Source organism: Aedes albopictus, chromosome 3 (assembly GCF_035046485.1).
Source record: "Aedes albopictus strain Foshan chromosome 3, AalbF5, whole genome shotgun sequence".
Lineage (NCBI taxonomy): Eukaryota > Metazoa > Arthropoda > Insecta > Diptera > Culicidae > Aedes > Aedes albopictus.
In genome coordinates, this window is record NC_085138.1 from 150,408,976 (window position 1) to 150,423,744 (window position 14,769).

The 14,769-nt window shown below is 43.4% G+C and overlaps 1 protein-coding gene across 1 annotated transcript in view; it reads right to left on the reverse strand.

Moving 5' to 3' along the window:
* Positions 1-6,047: 6,047 nt before the first annotated feature.
* Positions 6,048-14,769, reverse strand: part of LOC115260117 (myophilin) — a 139,269-nt gene continuing 130,547 nt past the window's right edge. The window contains exon 3 of the mRNA XM_062842151.1: positions 6,048-7,807. Coding sequence (XP_062698135.1) covers positions 7,295-7,807 — 513 coding nt within the window. The 3' untranslated portion in view covers positions 6,048-7,294. The remainder of the gene's footprint in view (positions 7,808-14,769) is intronic.

Genomic DNA, 14,769 nt, shown 5'->3' on the forward strand with positions numbered 1-14,769 from the left:
GCGCATCATCAGCGGAAGTCGGGCCTACTACGGGCTCCAGAAGAAACTGCGGTAGAAAAAGATTCACCCACGCACCAAATGCACCATGTACAAAACGCTAATAAGACCGGTGATCCTCTACGGGCACGAGACATGGACCATGCTCGAGGAGGACCTACAAGCACTCGGAGTTTTCGAGCGACGCGTGCTAAGAACGATCTTCGGCGGTGTGCAGGAGAACGGTGTGTGGCGGAGAAGGATGAACCACGAGCTCGCTGCACTTTACGGCGAACCCAGCATCCAGAAGGTGGCCAAAGCCGGAAGGATACGGTGAGCAGGGCATGTTGCAAGAATGCCGGACAACAACCCTGCAAAGTTGGTGATTGCAACGGATCCGGTTGGCACAAGAAGGCGTGGAGCGCAGAGAGCACGATGGACGAACCAGGTGGAGCGTGACTTGGCGAGCATTGGGCGCGACCGAGGATGGAGAGCGGCAGCCACAAACCGAGTATTGTGGCGTACTATTGTTGATTATGTCTTGTCTTAATGATGTTGAACAAATAAATGTATGTATGTATGTACATTTTTGTTTATGCATGAATTTTGGCAAAATTCCACCAGAAGTTGCTTAGAAGGCTATCCAGCCACCTTATATGTGAACTTTCAAGTTCCTAAATTACTGCAAAATTAAGCTGCTTAGAATGCTAAAGAGCAGCCTCGAATAAGCTGCTTAGCTTATAAAGTACCCTCTTATCTGAACTTTTAATTACTTGGATAAGAGCGAATGGGACGGTCGAGGAAATGTTCGCCATTGTCCTGCTGCTACTAAGATGGTAATCTCAGATTCTACCTCATGTTATGTAACCAGAACTTATCATTGTGCATGCTCACTTGCAGTGCATATTAGCCTGGTACACGGTTTATATGGGAAAATACAAAAAATGGAAAAACTCTAACTCCTGTATACTTTTTGAGTTCCACTTTGGTACCATATCAACTGTGCAAAATTTCAGATCGATCGGAAAAACTATATTTTAGCGCCCGCCATTCTTAGTTTTCCATACGATTTACTATGGGGAAATTTTACTTCTGCAAATAAAAATCGCTAGGAGTCACCCCTAGACCCCTAAAAATTAATCGATGAATGATTTCTGTAGAAAACTTCACAAGGAATCAGACATCCGAAAACCGCAAACCGATGCGACGTTCGTGGAAAAAGTTATTAAGCCTCGCCCAATCGATAAAATGACGAGATTTTATTATTTATTGTTATTCCTTACATGTTAGCGTTGGCATGCCATACGGTTTTCAGTCAATAACTTTTTCCACATGCCTTGGATCGCTTTACGGTCTTCGGAGGGATTGTTCCTCGTAAAATTTCCAACAGATATTATTCATTGATTTATTTTTAGGAGTTAAGGGGCAACCAGTGGCGATTTTTCTTTGAAAAGGTTATTTATCCCATAGTAAATCGTATGAAAACTAAAAATGGCTGGCGCTAAAATATAGTTTCTCCGATCGAGCTGAAATTTTGCACAGTTGATATGGGGCCAAAATGGAACTCAAAAAGTGTACAGGAGTAAAATGTATTTTTGTGTCCCATGCTAGTGCATATACTAATTGTTCTTCAGCTTCTTCTGTGCGATAGAAATCGAAATTATCCATCTTCAAAATCGCGAGGCAAATTGTTAGAGAGGGAAGATAGGAATAATGACACGGGCAACACGGCGTCTCGTATCGGCCCTGTTTCTTAAAAGACAATTACACCGTCTTCGACCTTGCGGCCTCTACAGACTGAACAGTACAAACATTCGACAACGGACAACACATATAACACCCAGTGGCCCAATGGAGAATTTTCCGTTTGACGAAAAGTTTTCCCCGACTGGAGCGGGAATCGAACCCACACTCCGAGGCTTACGAGACACCTAAACGACTGACGCCGCTAACCGCTCGGCCACGAAGCCCACAAGCTCGACTTCATAAGTCGATAGACAATACCAAGCAAGATCACGAGAGACTCGTGAAAACTGCATCAGCGGCAGAACCGGCTAAAGCAAAGGTTACGAAGTCTACCCAGACGAATACCTTTGCTTTCACAGGAAGCCCAAAAGGTGTGGCGGATGCGACTGCCTTTGATAAGCACTCATCTAAGCGGGTGAGGCAGCCGTCAGGAGAGGAGCAGTCTGGCGATGACCTTGTGGCTAGGCGGATACTAACCCCGAAGGTCGGCAGTAATGCCGGCAAGTCGGAACCCAGCCAGGCGTTCGGGAAAGCTGCAAAGAGCACCACCTACAAAAGTCTAACGGAAGAGGTCCTTGGCGAAGGGGTCGATGTGAGAGGGCTTTTACAGTCGAGGCGACTCTGAAGGTGAAGAACCTAGGCGGGACCACTGAAGCGGAAGGGCTAGTCACGGCACTGCGGCAACAGTGCGAGGTGCGTGTGGCCACCGCAACCGTTCGACTACGGAAGGACCAGGCGGGGACACGGATAGCCTTAGTACAGCTACCTGCGACAGACGCAAATAAGTCCGTCAAATTAGGGAAGCTGAAGGTGGGGTGGTCCGTATGCCAACTGATCTTGCACGAGCCACCGGAGACTTGCTTCAGATGTCTAGAACCAGGACACAAGTCATGGGACTGTAGAGGCCTCGACAGGAGGAAGCTGTTTAGGCGATGCGGTGCCGAAGGTCACGAAGCAAAAGGCTACACAAGTCCACCCAATTGTTTGATTTGTTCCGGGAAATCCGCGAACAGAAAGCACCCAACGAGAGGTCCAAGGTGCCCGGCCTGCAGAGGAGCCACAGCCGACAAATCACAGTGTAGGTAACGCAGCTGAACCTGAACCACTGTGAAGCAGCCCAGCAACTACTTTGTCAGGCAGTTTCTGATTGTGGTATGGATTTCGCCATACCGAGGATAGGATCTATACTGAGTATCCTTCGATATGGAGGACGGGTAAATATCCCGTCCATGAGTCAATGCCTACTACTTCGTGGTTACCTAAGTCTTTTTCTGTAGCTGTAATGCACCTCCGCGGCGATCGATCGATCAGAGTGCACGCAGATGCTGGACTGTATGGGGCTACGGGACCGTGCCGGGTCCCGGCCGTGCTCCGGTAATCGATTTCTTACATGCGATTACTATGGCGTGTTCACATCACACCGTGCCGGGGCTCGGTCGGGCCCCGGCCGGGCTAGTGAGAAGCACGCCATAGATATCGTTAGAAAGAAATTGGAGCCCGGGGCACGGCCGGGCCCCGGCACGGTCCCGGCCCGGTAAAATGAGAAGACCGCTTATGACGACCGTGCCGACAGTGCGAAGTTTTAGTAATAATAGGGTGACTTCAATGCCTGGGGCGTGGAAAAGGGTTGCCGTTTTACGAACCAGCGGGTTCAGATCCTGCTAGAGGCACTGGCCGTGCTAGATGTCGATTTGGATAATGTCGGTACCACTAACAAGAAGTTCGAACTGGAGGGCAGTGGTGGAAAGCATCATGCGCTTGACGTGTTTTTTGGTTCGCATCAAACACAATCTTTGCTCACGCGCTCGCGAACCCAAAAAGAGAGAACGGTTCACGATTTCCCGCATCGACGAACCAACACAAAACAAATGTCGAACGAGCAGAATCGCAGTTGGTTCGCCAGAAGGATCACAATGTAGAACACTTGGTTTGTTGCCATTTTTTGTACACTTAATGGTAATTATTTGGGTGTTTTTTGATTATACTGGTCAGGTACCATACCAATAAATGATATCGACGAAAAAGTTTACCAACATTCGATTTCATTACAGAAATATCGGCCGCGAACCTCTAAAATAAAAAAGCATCGCGCTTGCAAAAGATGCGATGCACTCGTTGGCGTTCGTGTCGTACGATCGTGAGCCACAAACGTACGAACACCATCGCACAGCAAAGGTTTGCGATGCGATGGCATTTTTTTTGTAGCGCGTAAGCACTCGTTCGCGATCAATTTCCACCACTGCTGGAGGGTAGACGAAGGCTACACTCAGAGCGATCCCCTGGCGGTTCGCTACAGCATCGACTACAACAACAGCAGGCAGCGGGTAGAGGAAAAGGCGATTATGCCAAAGCCAAGCAATCGTATGTGGAAGACATCATACTTCAACGACGAGGTATTTAGACGCTCAGCCGTGAGCGAAACCTACTCAGTTTTGTTGGAAGCTAGGCCACCATGGCCACACAGGCCATAGCGAGGCTAGCTCCATCGATGCCTGTTTCTAAATAATAAATAAAAAGAACGCTAGACATCTTCCATCAAACTAGACGGCTGCCGACTGATACCTCAATCAACAACCGCCACACTCTTTATTCATTCCAGGTATATACAATTCGACAATCTTCTTCAATAACAACATACCTACGCCAACAAATCTACCTCGATCCAACACTCCAAACTCGTACCTGAAGGTTCGACGCTACCCGAGCGTTCAACGCTACCTAACTTCCAACACTCCTCCTTAGCGTCGCAACCTTCGAACCACGATTACCTCCTCCTGGCTCGAAGCTCCTCCTCACTCCAACGCTTGGCAAGTGGCCCAACTCCGACGCTTGCACCAGCTCTGCACCAGTTCCGAGCTCCGACCAGGTCCATCTCCGAGCTCCACCTTCATGTTGTCCTCCAGATCACTCCTCCTGTCGCCAACCTCTTCGTCCGGGTGCGACCGCCGAGCTGCATCCGATCCAACTCACAACAATCCTCGAGCTCCGTCCGGTGACCAGCCAGCAGTCATCCAGTTGACCCGTATCGCCAACATTCCCATGGATCCTGTCCTCCGTTGCAGCCAATCCATCCGCCCAAGGATCCCGTGCTGCGACTCCGCGACTTATGCGGCCGATCCTTCTCCCGGTCGATACGTGCTGTGGAACACGCTCCTGGGCCCATAACCTGTTGGAAGCTAGGCCACCATGGCCACACAGGCCATAGCGAGGCTAGCTCCATCGATGCCTGTTTCTAAATAATAAATAAAAAGAACGCTAGACATCTTCCATCAAACTAGACGGCTGCCGACTGATACCTCAATCAGTTTGGGTCTGGCCAAAGTCTACGCTCCATACAAATTTCAAAATTTTTGTATGGACAAAAGTCTACGAGCGGGAGGGGGGGTCTGAGATGGCCAAATTTTGGTCTACGTGGTTTATGAACAGCCCCGAGGTGTAATGGCTCCTACAGAGCAGTCTTCAGAGATGTTGGAGGAACTTAGTGTTACGTCATGATCCTAGTCCTTGATCTTCTTTCGTAGGATAGCTGGGGACTGGGGCTGGCGATGAGGAGAGGGTCACCGATGAGGAACTTCCGCGCGGAGATAGCCAGTTCCTTAGCGTAGGTAAGGTCTCAGCTCCGCACGGAGTTCTGAACCTGGACTTAAAAGAAGCTATTGCAGAGGCTCCCTGAATGTTAAGGTCTGCTGTGCAGAAATACCTGTTCGAGGGAGTTTTCCCAAAGGTTTAAATGCGGCACATCCTAGTTCTATTGACAAAGGTGAGATAACCACCCATAGACATATGCTTGATCGATACGGCCAGGAAGGTGCTCGAGAAGATTATCCTCTACCTACAGAATATTGAGGGACACTGAGCAACCAGTTCGGCTTGCAGAAGGGAAGGTCGTCAGTAGACGCCATCTTGTCTGTTACAAAGACCGCTGAGATAGCGCTTCAGCGTAATAGGAAGGGGATACGGAACTGTACAGTAGTGACTGGATTGTGAGACACGCGTTTAAGATTTTCGGGAATTACTTCCTGAATCGAGTATGTACTAGTATACGACACAGTGGTGGGTCAGAAGTTGCGTTCTTCACATAACCTCAGCAATTCCGCAAGGCTTCATCCTGAGTCCGGTGTTATGGAATCCCTGATAAAAATTTCAAATAAAATCAACATAGACTACCATCGAATAGTTACAAACTGTTATAAATTTGTTTATTGAACAACAAATGTGTACATATTTTCCTGCTAAAAATGCTGTGTTGGAACAATAATACGTACTCAATATGCACACGTGTAAGTAAAATATGCTTTCGGATATTAATTGATAGAATAACACTATTTTTTTTTATTTAAATCTTTATTTTTAAATAATATAAACTTATCTGAAAACATGGAAAAGTTATAGCAAAAAGACAATAAACCTGCATCGGGGCATCTGATAAATAGTACGGAAAAAAAGAAATGATTTAAAGGCAGAAATGGCAAATTTTCGATTTCGTCTCCGCGTACAGACCCCGTTAGGGGGAGAAATACTGTTACAAAAATAGCATTTAGTTAGTGTTCTCGAATTGTTTTGTGTCTTTTTAAGGCTCTCATTTTTGTTCCCATTCGTATAAAAAAATCCAAATGTTAAACCTCTTAAGCAACCATACATCAGTAACCAAACTCGAATGAAGAGTAGCTGTTTCAGCTGTTCAGTAATTACTGTGTTTCTACATTAGACGTTGATAAATACTTTTGTGGGTTGGTTACCAATGGCACCAAAATTCGTTAACAGTTTTTACTTTGTTTGTTATATAAGTTAATTTGTAAACGCTCTAATTTGGCTTTAAGGCTACACCTGTCTCTAACACCAAAGGTTCGGTATATTGGAATGGTTTGTTGCTTTGAATGCTTTGTTTAGGGATTATTTGTTTATTTGAAAGTTGGAATGATTGGCGAAATGCACCCATTTGTTCTAGTTTTGTTTTTGTGTTTTAAGAGCACTCTATTTTGTTCTATGTGGTTGATTTTTATTTTGCACGGGAAAGCCATCACTTTCTATAGTTTTACTCTAATCCTGTCTTTATTGTTTTTTTTTCTTTTGTAACATGATTAACTTTAAGGCCTACTCGAATGGTCAAATGCACTTTAGAACCCTTTCTCAGTTTGTTGATAACATTTCAAAGTCTAACATCGATTAATGGCTTATAACGAAGGAAGCGTGGTAAAATTCAACGATCGCCCTCTAATGTTGATGAAGAGGTTGCTCCGATTGGCATAAAGCCGTTTGCAAAACTCAAAGAATGGTCTAATAAAAAGAGTATATTCTACTTATGACCACTTGATGCATATAGTGGTCATGACTATGCCAAAATGAGTTTCTACCAAACGACTTTATGCCATTCGGACCCCGACCAACGATGACTTAAGTGGTAAAATTATCTCCGATGGTATCCACATGGTTGTCTGCTGCCCCAGTCGTTGTCTACGAATTTCAACTGTTTGTTCTTATCATCTTAGGCTTCGGCGATCGCTCGCGATTGCCAGAAGTAATTTACACAAAGTAACGAATACACAAAAGGAGGAAGTGGTGGAATGCCTTCTTACATATGTCTGGTGTTGCCGAAGTTGATACCACTCTGGGTCGCTCCCTTGTTGGAACCGTACTGCAGCGAGATCACGGTCTGACCGGCACGCATCTGCTCGTCGCTGAACTGGCGTTCGTTCTTGTCGGCTTCCTTGGGTCCGATCGATGGCTTGCCATACTTACCGGCTTTTCGGCCCAACGACTGCAGGCAGATGACTACCGAGTTGAGGTTTTGCCGTTCCCACAGGTCCACGGTCTGGAAGGTCTCCTGCGGTGGAACGCCGAACTTCTTGGCACCCTCGAGGAAGGCCGAGATGTTCTCCATGCACTTGAAGGCCATCTTGCTGGTGTTGATCTTCTTAACCGTACCGGCTTCGATCGCGTTGGCCAGGTTACACAACAGGACGCCATCCTTGAGCACCTCGTAGAAGTTGTCCATCTCGCCGGAGGTGTTGATCGGTTCGCCGGTCACTTCCTTGATCCATTCCAAACATTCCGCGGCGAGCTCTTCGCTGTATTTGGAGTTGATCTGCAACGGGAAAAGAGAGAAAAAATGCATAAGAAACTATTCATAATTAGAAAACCTCAACTGATTAGCACAAAACAAAACGAGTCGCTACCAAATGTGACGAAGCAACGTGCAAACCTGTTTGTGCGATCGCGCGAATCGGAAGCACACGTGCCACCACGAGCTCCGATGCCAACCGCGCGGCGCGAGGTCGATCGAACCCCTTTTCTCTCTAAATGGGCATGCGTTGATTTGTCAGGGGCAGCACGGAGACGGCAGCCAAGAACAACAAAAAAAAAATCTCACGGGAAACCTCGTACAGATATATGTAGAGGTATCCTCATAAGGCGGGTCTCTCAAGTGTGTGAGAATTGCAGTTGATTTGATTAGCCGGGTGACTGAATTAAAGGTGTCAATGTTAAGATCAAATTGCTTCGATTCCAATTGTTCGTCAAGCTTATTCACAACATTTTTTGAATATTTCAAAAGAGAAAACAAGGAAAAAGTTTAAAGATTTTTCAGAATTTTGAAGAACATTTATCTACAAAGCACAGTTGCTCAGTCTTTTAAGCATTGTCAGTTAGATTCAACGAAGTATTTTCCACCCTTGAAGTTACCCTTTACTTTGGCGACCACGAAGGTAGTAGATTTCAACTCCTGGATGGGGTATTTACCCGTCGTTCATAACGCCGTTATTTTTTTTTTCGGCGGGTACTCGGAATGGGTGCACTTACAGATCAACCGACTGCCGATACTGCCAGGATGGAAGGCCGACCCAAGAGAAATCTGAGGAAGCCGCCGGTTCGGGCGTGGTTAGACCAAGCCCACCCGTGGGCTTAATACTACACACGCAACAGCACGTCGTTAACGATTTTTAATTTCGTTATCAACCCATTTTCGCACCGGTCGTTCGTTTCCATGTGAGTAAAATATTGTTCGTGCAGTTGAAAATCGGAATTTTTGACACGCGAAAATCGATGTTTCTCCTAAACCGTGTGTCGGACGTACGTCGGGCATAGTGCGCTGGATAGAGGGCCAGGTCCGCTGTCCAGCGCACTACGTCCGACGTTAGCTTTCACGTACGGGTTTTGAGAAATTTCGATTGTCGGGTGTGGGGAAACTTCGGGTTTCAACCGCGACGACAATAATGATCGGTCGCCTTTGCGCACCGGTGGTCTCTATTCTCTGCGTACCATCGGTTTTTTGCACTTCTGTAAATCATCGCAATATTTTGTGTATTTCTATGGGGTTATTGCAAATCTTATTCAGTATAATAATTTGTGCTCATATTATGAAAGATGGGGTTTTGGATAAGACTGAAAACTGTTAGTAAAAATTGAATTCAAATAAATAATTCCCTTGGTGATTTGTACCAGTTTTGGTGCGTTTAAAGATATTATTTTCTCAATAATTTATGATTGTATTTGAGGGGCCCAGAATCAAAGGGGTGTAAATGACCATTTTGTCGATTTTGAGCTGAGCATATTATAAAATTCTTCAGATTTCAAGCTTTCAGGAACTTTTTTAAGGTTGATTCTACGATGATTGGAAAAATTACAATAAATCAGAGAAAATTGGGTTGATTTTGAAACTCCATACATTTTGTATGGGATGGAAAATAGGTCAAAAACTTTGAACCTCATTTACTCGAAAGTGGGTTTTTGTCACTTACACCCCTTTGCTTCTAACCCCCTCATTTAATCCCGGAATTCAAGCAATCTTTTTTTAAAGTATATGTTTTTTGCTTACTGTATGACTTGTAGGTTGAATTTTTATCTAAAATAATATCCATCTCTTCAATATTCATGTTGCCTTTCTCGCAAGAAATTTATCTGAATTTGAGATTATGAGCATCTTTTTTAATAATTAGGTTTATTGAATAATTACATCCCTTGCATTTCCAACACATTTATAACGTAGTTGTCTCCTTTACAACTTCGCGTAGGTCAAGATTCTTGAATCCCGGTCATAGTAGAAGCTGTCTTCTAACAGTCTGCGATAAGTTTGCGCAACCTTTTTTCATAAACGTGTATTTTAACATCTGCTAATTCTATACTCAGTCACAACCTTTTAGTTACAAAGCAGCACTCGCAAATCTTAATATATATTGCGATCTTTTGGATGCTGGTATATGAATATTTTGTTGGAAGCAGATTCTATGCGCTTGAAGTAGACTGCGTATTTGTCAAAGTACATAATGAGCCCACTCTCCTTTTTGGCACTTCATACAACAATTGTTGTATTTTAACATCCAACGCCTTGCTTTTTCTATAACGAGGAACCTACAATATGGCAGTCCTGCACACCGCCTATTTTAATTGGTGAAACTTGGCAGCTCGACTACATTTTTTAAAGATTTTTATCGGTATGATTTAGTTTTTACAAAAAGAAATAACTGTAGTGTTTCTATGATATCTGAGTTGAGTTAGGTACAGTCAATGCATCTTTGAAAAATCGTAACTACTCTTATCTAATCTCATACATACGCGGAATAACCCTGGAAAGCAATCGTGTTACTTTTCTTGTCAATACTGATGCTTGCAGCATATCAGAGATATGACACATGCATCAAAGCGGCCTGGTCTACTGCGTTGTATTTACGCGCAAAGATGATTCTTCGAAATACTTGGAGTACAGAATATTTTATTTCGGCAAGGTACTTCTCGAATTTACAGGGGAGGAAGGTCACTCTATCACAATTCTATGTCAGACAATTTGTTGTGTTATTCGTGTAACGATCTATGATATTGATTGGTTGAAAATTTCAAATATTTGATGCAAACTAAAATAAATTCCTACCTATACAAAACAAGAAAATCATTCTCTAGAAACTATATACCTGGCAACAAATCCATACTCATGTTCTTTCGTCTCCTCTTTACGTACGCTACCCAGAGAGCTAAACGCGAGAGAGCGCACGAGCCTACGGATAGAGACCGTACTTTGCGTGTCTCTATATTCTAAGCCCTGCTACGAACCGTACGTAAACTTTTCGCTTTCGAGCCCTACTTAGCAGCGACCGGTGCGGTTCGCTTCTTTGTTCGGGGCTCTACTTAACGTTAAAACGCTTGATTAAGCCCATGAGTGGGCTTGGTCTTATGGTACCAAACCACACGGTGTCAAAATTTCGAATATTATCGAACATTCATGTACCTCGGATTTTTATTCGAAAATGATTAGTATTTGGACTCTATATATTTATATTCGGAAAACTAGAAAATATTTCATCGGCAAAAATGTTTCCATACATTTTGTATGGGATGTTTTTTGAGCAAAAATAGTAATTATTGATTTTTAGTATGGAAAATAGCCAAAAACTCAGATAACTCAAATTTTCCCCGATAGAATATTTTCAAATTTTGCATTTATACATTTTAGCCGAAATTCTAACATTCTATCACAGAGAACAGACATCCAGGCTAGAACAAATTTCATTCGGAAGGTTGTGTAAGGATTTGAATCTTTACTTGAGTAAGGTTGCAAACCAATACACGATGACAACACTAACGCCACCAAACACCATATTGCCACAGTCAGTGGTGAATTGAAACATTTCAAGTGGTGAATTAAATTAGTATGGGAAATTAACCGATTGCAGCGCCACGCTATTGCCACTTGTGTTGCCGATTTCAAATGCCCGTTAAATTCCTTACACAGTTTCGGAACCGGACTTGGATGTCTGTTCTCTGTGATTCTATGGAGAAAAATCCGAGGTACATGAAAGTTCGATAATAATCAAAATTTTGACACCGTGAACCAAAGGTATCTAAACAGGGCAAAGGGGGTGCAAAACGCGACAGTTTGACCACAGAGGCGACACTGGCGGGCCAGGTCGCTACAGGGAAGAGAAACAACCCAAACTGTAACATCAAACGACAACCTGATGATCCGCAACATCCAAAGTCGGACAGTCGTCGTCCGGAAAAAAGCGGGAACCCCGGAAATGGCGACTAAAGTTCTGCAAGTAAACCTCCACCATGCTGAGAGCGCCACGGGTGCGCTCTGTCGGAGATTCACCAAAGAGAATATAACCGGGCCCTCATTCAAGAGCCATGGGCCAATAAATCCAGAATACAAGGTATTCCACAACGCTCATGTACATAAGTTAGTATATGATGACAGCCAGCTTTCTCCTAGAGCGGCTATTCCATTACATAACAACTGTAAATAGTGGAGGTTTGAGTGTTCGACTGTTTGGATGCACTAGATGTAGGATTTCTCGGCTATGCAGTCTCCAAACTCCTTGGAACGACAACGGGTTTAATTCGTCCCTACGTTTCGGAAATGTTTATTGCCATCTTCAGGGGAAACTGGGGGATTTTATTGTAAATATTAGCTCTTAATTTTAGTTTTTCGTCATTTGTGTAAACTTACAATCATTTGGTTCGTTCTGTGTCTATAGTCTTTGCTAAGCGGAATGTCTGTTTGGATTTTTTTGGTAGTCTGTACATGTGCTAAAGTTAAATTTAAATTAGTTCTTGTGGTATAATAATTGTTCTACAAACTTACGTTGGGTTTTTTGAAAATTAATTTCACTTATTTTGTACAGTGAGTATTCAATTTGGCAGTTTTTTAGATTTGATTGTTGGTGTGGTTTGTGTCTTGGCTTACCATTTACGCCCAATAGAACGATATAAAATAGCCAAGACACAAACCACACCAACAATCAAATCTAAAAAACTGCCTAATTGAATACTCCAGTGCAGTGCCAACAAAATAAGTGAAATTAATTTTCAAAAAACCCAACGTAAGTTTGTAGAACAATTATTATACCACACGGACTAATTTAAATTTAACTTTAGCAAATCCAACATCAACAGTAAATACTTTTCAATTTCAGAATTCATAAAAAGGGACATCGTAGCTGTCAGGATGGAGGTACCTTCCGCTAGAGGGAGTAGAGAGATCTTGATGGTCTCGGCATACTTCCCAGGTGACGTGGACGAAATCCCTCCTCCAGAAATAGCTGCGCTCGTAGCCTACAGCCGCCAACACAACATCCCCTTCGTCATAGGGTGTGACGCAAATGCACATCACACCGTATGGGGAAGTACAAATATAAACACCGGAGGTGAGTACCTGGTACAGATTCTCTCTTCCAAGCAGAGATGGAAACACTCTCATCGTGAATCAACTCGCGAGTGTAAAACCAACATACGGTTTACTCACGGTAAGCCGTGTGTGAGTTTATTCGCACCCGCATGCTTCACGAGTATGATGCAAAACAAAAACAAAAACACTCATGAATTTTTATTCGCGAAGAACAAGTGGAGATGCGGGAATTGCATTTTAGTGCCATTTTTATAGCCAAACAAGTAATTATCCATCAGATAGTAGTGTTTTGCGCTTTATTGTTCCTGAAAGGTAAATCTGTCGGCCGTGTAAATTCGTTTTTTCACAAAATTGAAAAATGTTTAGAGCTGCTTCGCGAATCAATCACGAGTGCGACCAGCTTCGTTAGCTCGCGAGTGAAGGAAGTGAGAATATATTCTGGCTTATGTTGTTCACGAGTAGGATAGCTTTGCGTTTGTGTCTGCTCAGCTGCATTCCTCACTGTTTTCCATCACTGCTTCCAAGAACATAAGGCATTTTATGAGACGTTTCAAATCAGCTGTTTTTTGAATGTTTACCAGTTTTGAAGTCCAACCGGTGGGCCATTTATTTACACGGAGAAACTGAAAAACTCAAAATTAGGTACTTTTAAACTCAATTTTGAGTTCTTTTTCATCTCCCTTTTCATGCGCTCTTTCTATTGTTGTCAGAGAGTGAAGAGAGAAACACCCCAACTTTTGCAGTTCCGTGCGTCAAGCCAACACTGAGTTTCTAGCACAGTACTCAAATTTGAGTGAATACAACCTAGTCAAAATTTCGGTTAGTTGGAAAAAACTTAAAATTAGGTATTTTTTTTAACATGGAAGCAAGCGGGAACAACCCAACAAAAACATCGATTCCATCAACTCAAAATTGGCTTGACGCACGCAACCCCGAAGTTGGGTGGAAAGAACTCACTTTTGGGTAGTTTCGTCTCTCCGTGTACATTTTCGCTAGCATAACATGTGATACAGGCCCATCCAACAAACGGGGTTCATTTAGCTGCAAAAAAACTTCAATCCGTCCGCTATAATCAATACCCGTAGACCGTGGGGATGTTTTTTCATCTGCTAGTGACATGATACACCTCGGGGGATTGATACATGCCACATTAGAAACCGAAACATTTCTGCCAGCTAAAATCTGATTGGCGCTCACCAAATGTTATGCTACTTTCCTCGAAAATAAAAACATCAAATGTTAACAATAACAATGAGCGGCCCACCGGTACAACGTCTCGTAAAATAGCTTATTGACATCTGTAATGTTGGTGACAAGCCCACGTTTGAAAACTCCATTCGTCAGGAAGTTTTGGACTTGACTCTATGTACACAGAGAACAGACATCCAAGCTAGAACAAATTTCATTCGGAAAGTTGTGTAAGGATTTGAATCTTTACTTGAGTAAGGTTGCAAACCAATACAACGCTGACGCCACCAAACACCATATTGCCACAGTCAGTGGTGAATTGAAACATTTCAAGTGGTAAATTAAATTAGTATGGGAGATTAACCGATTGCAGCGCCACGCTATTGCCACTTGTGTTGCCGATTTCAAATGACCGTTAAATTCCTTTCACATTTTCGGAACTGGACTTGGATGTCTGTTCTCTGTGCTATGTAGTCGATCTATCTCTGACAAAATAAAAAAAACTGGCATGTTTCTGAAGAAATATCAATGTCAGACCACAAACACATCTTCGAATGGGAAGGGGGTCTAACGATAGAAAAAACGCTTAAAGATCCAAAGAAAACTGATTGGGAATCCTACTCAGCTATCCTACAATCCGAAGAGTACATTATAGAATGTCACATCAAGTCCATAATACAATTGGAAGATGCGTCCAAATCCATAAAAAAACAAAATCCTTAACGCCTACCAAGAGAGCTGTC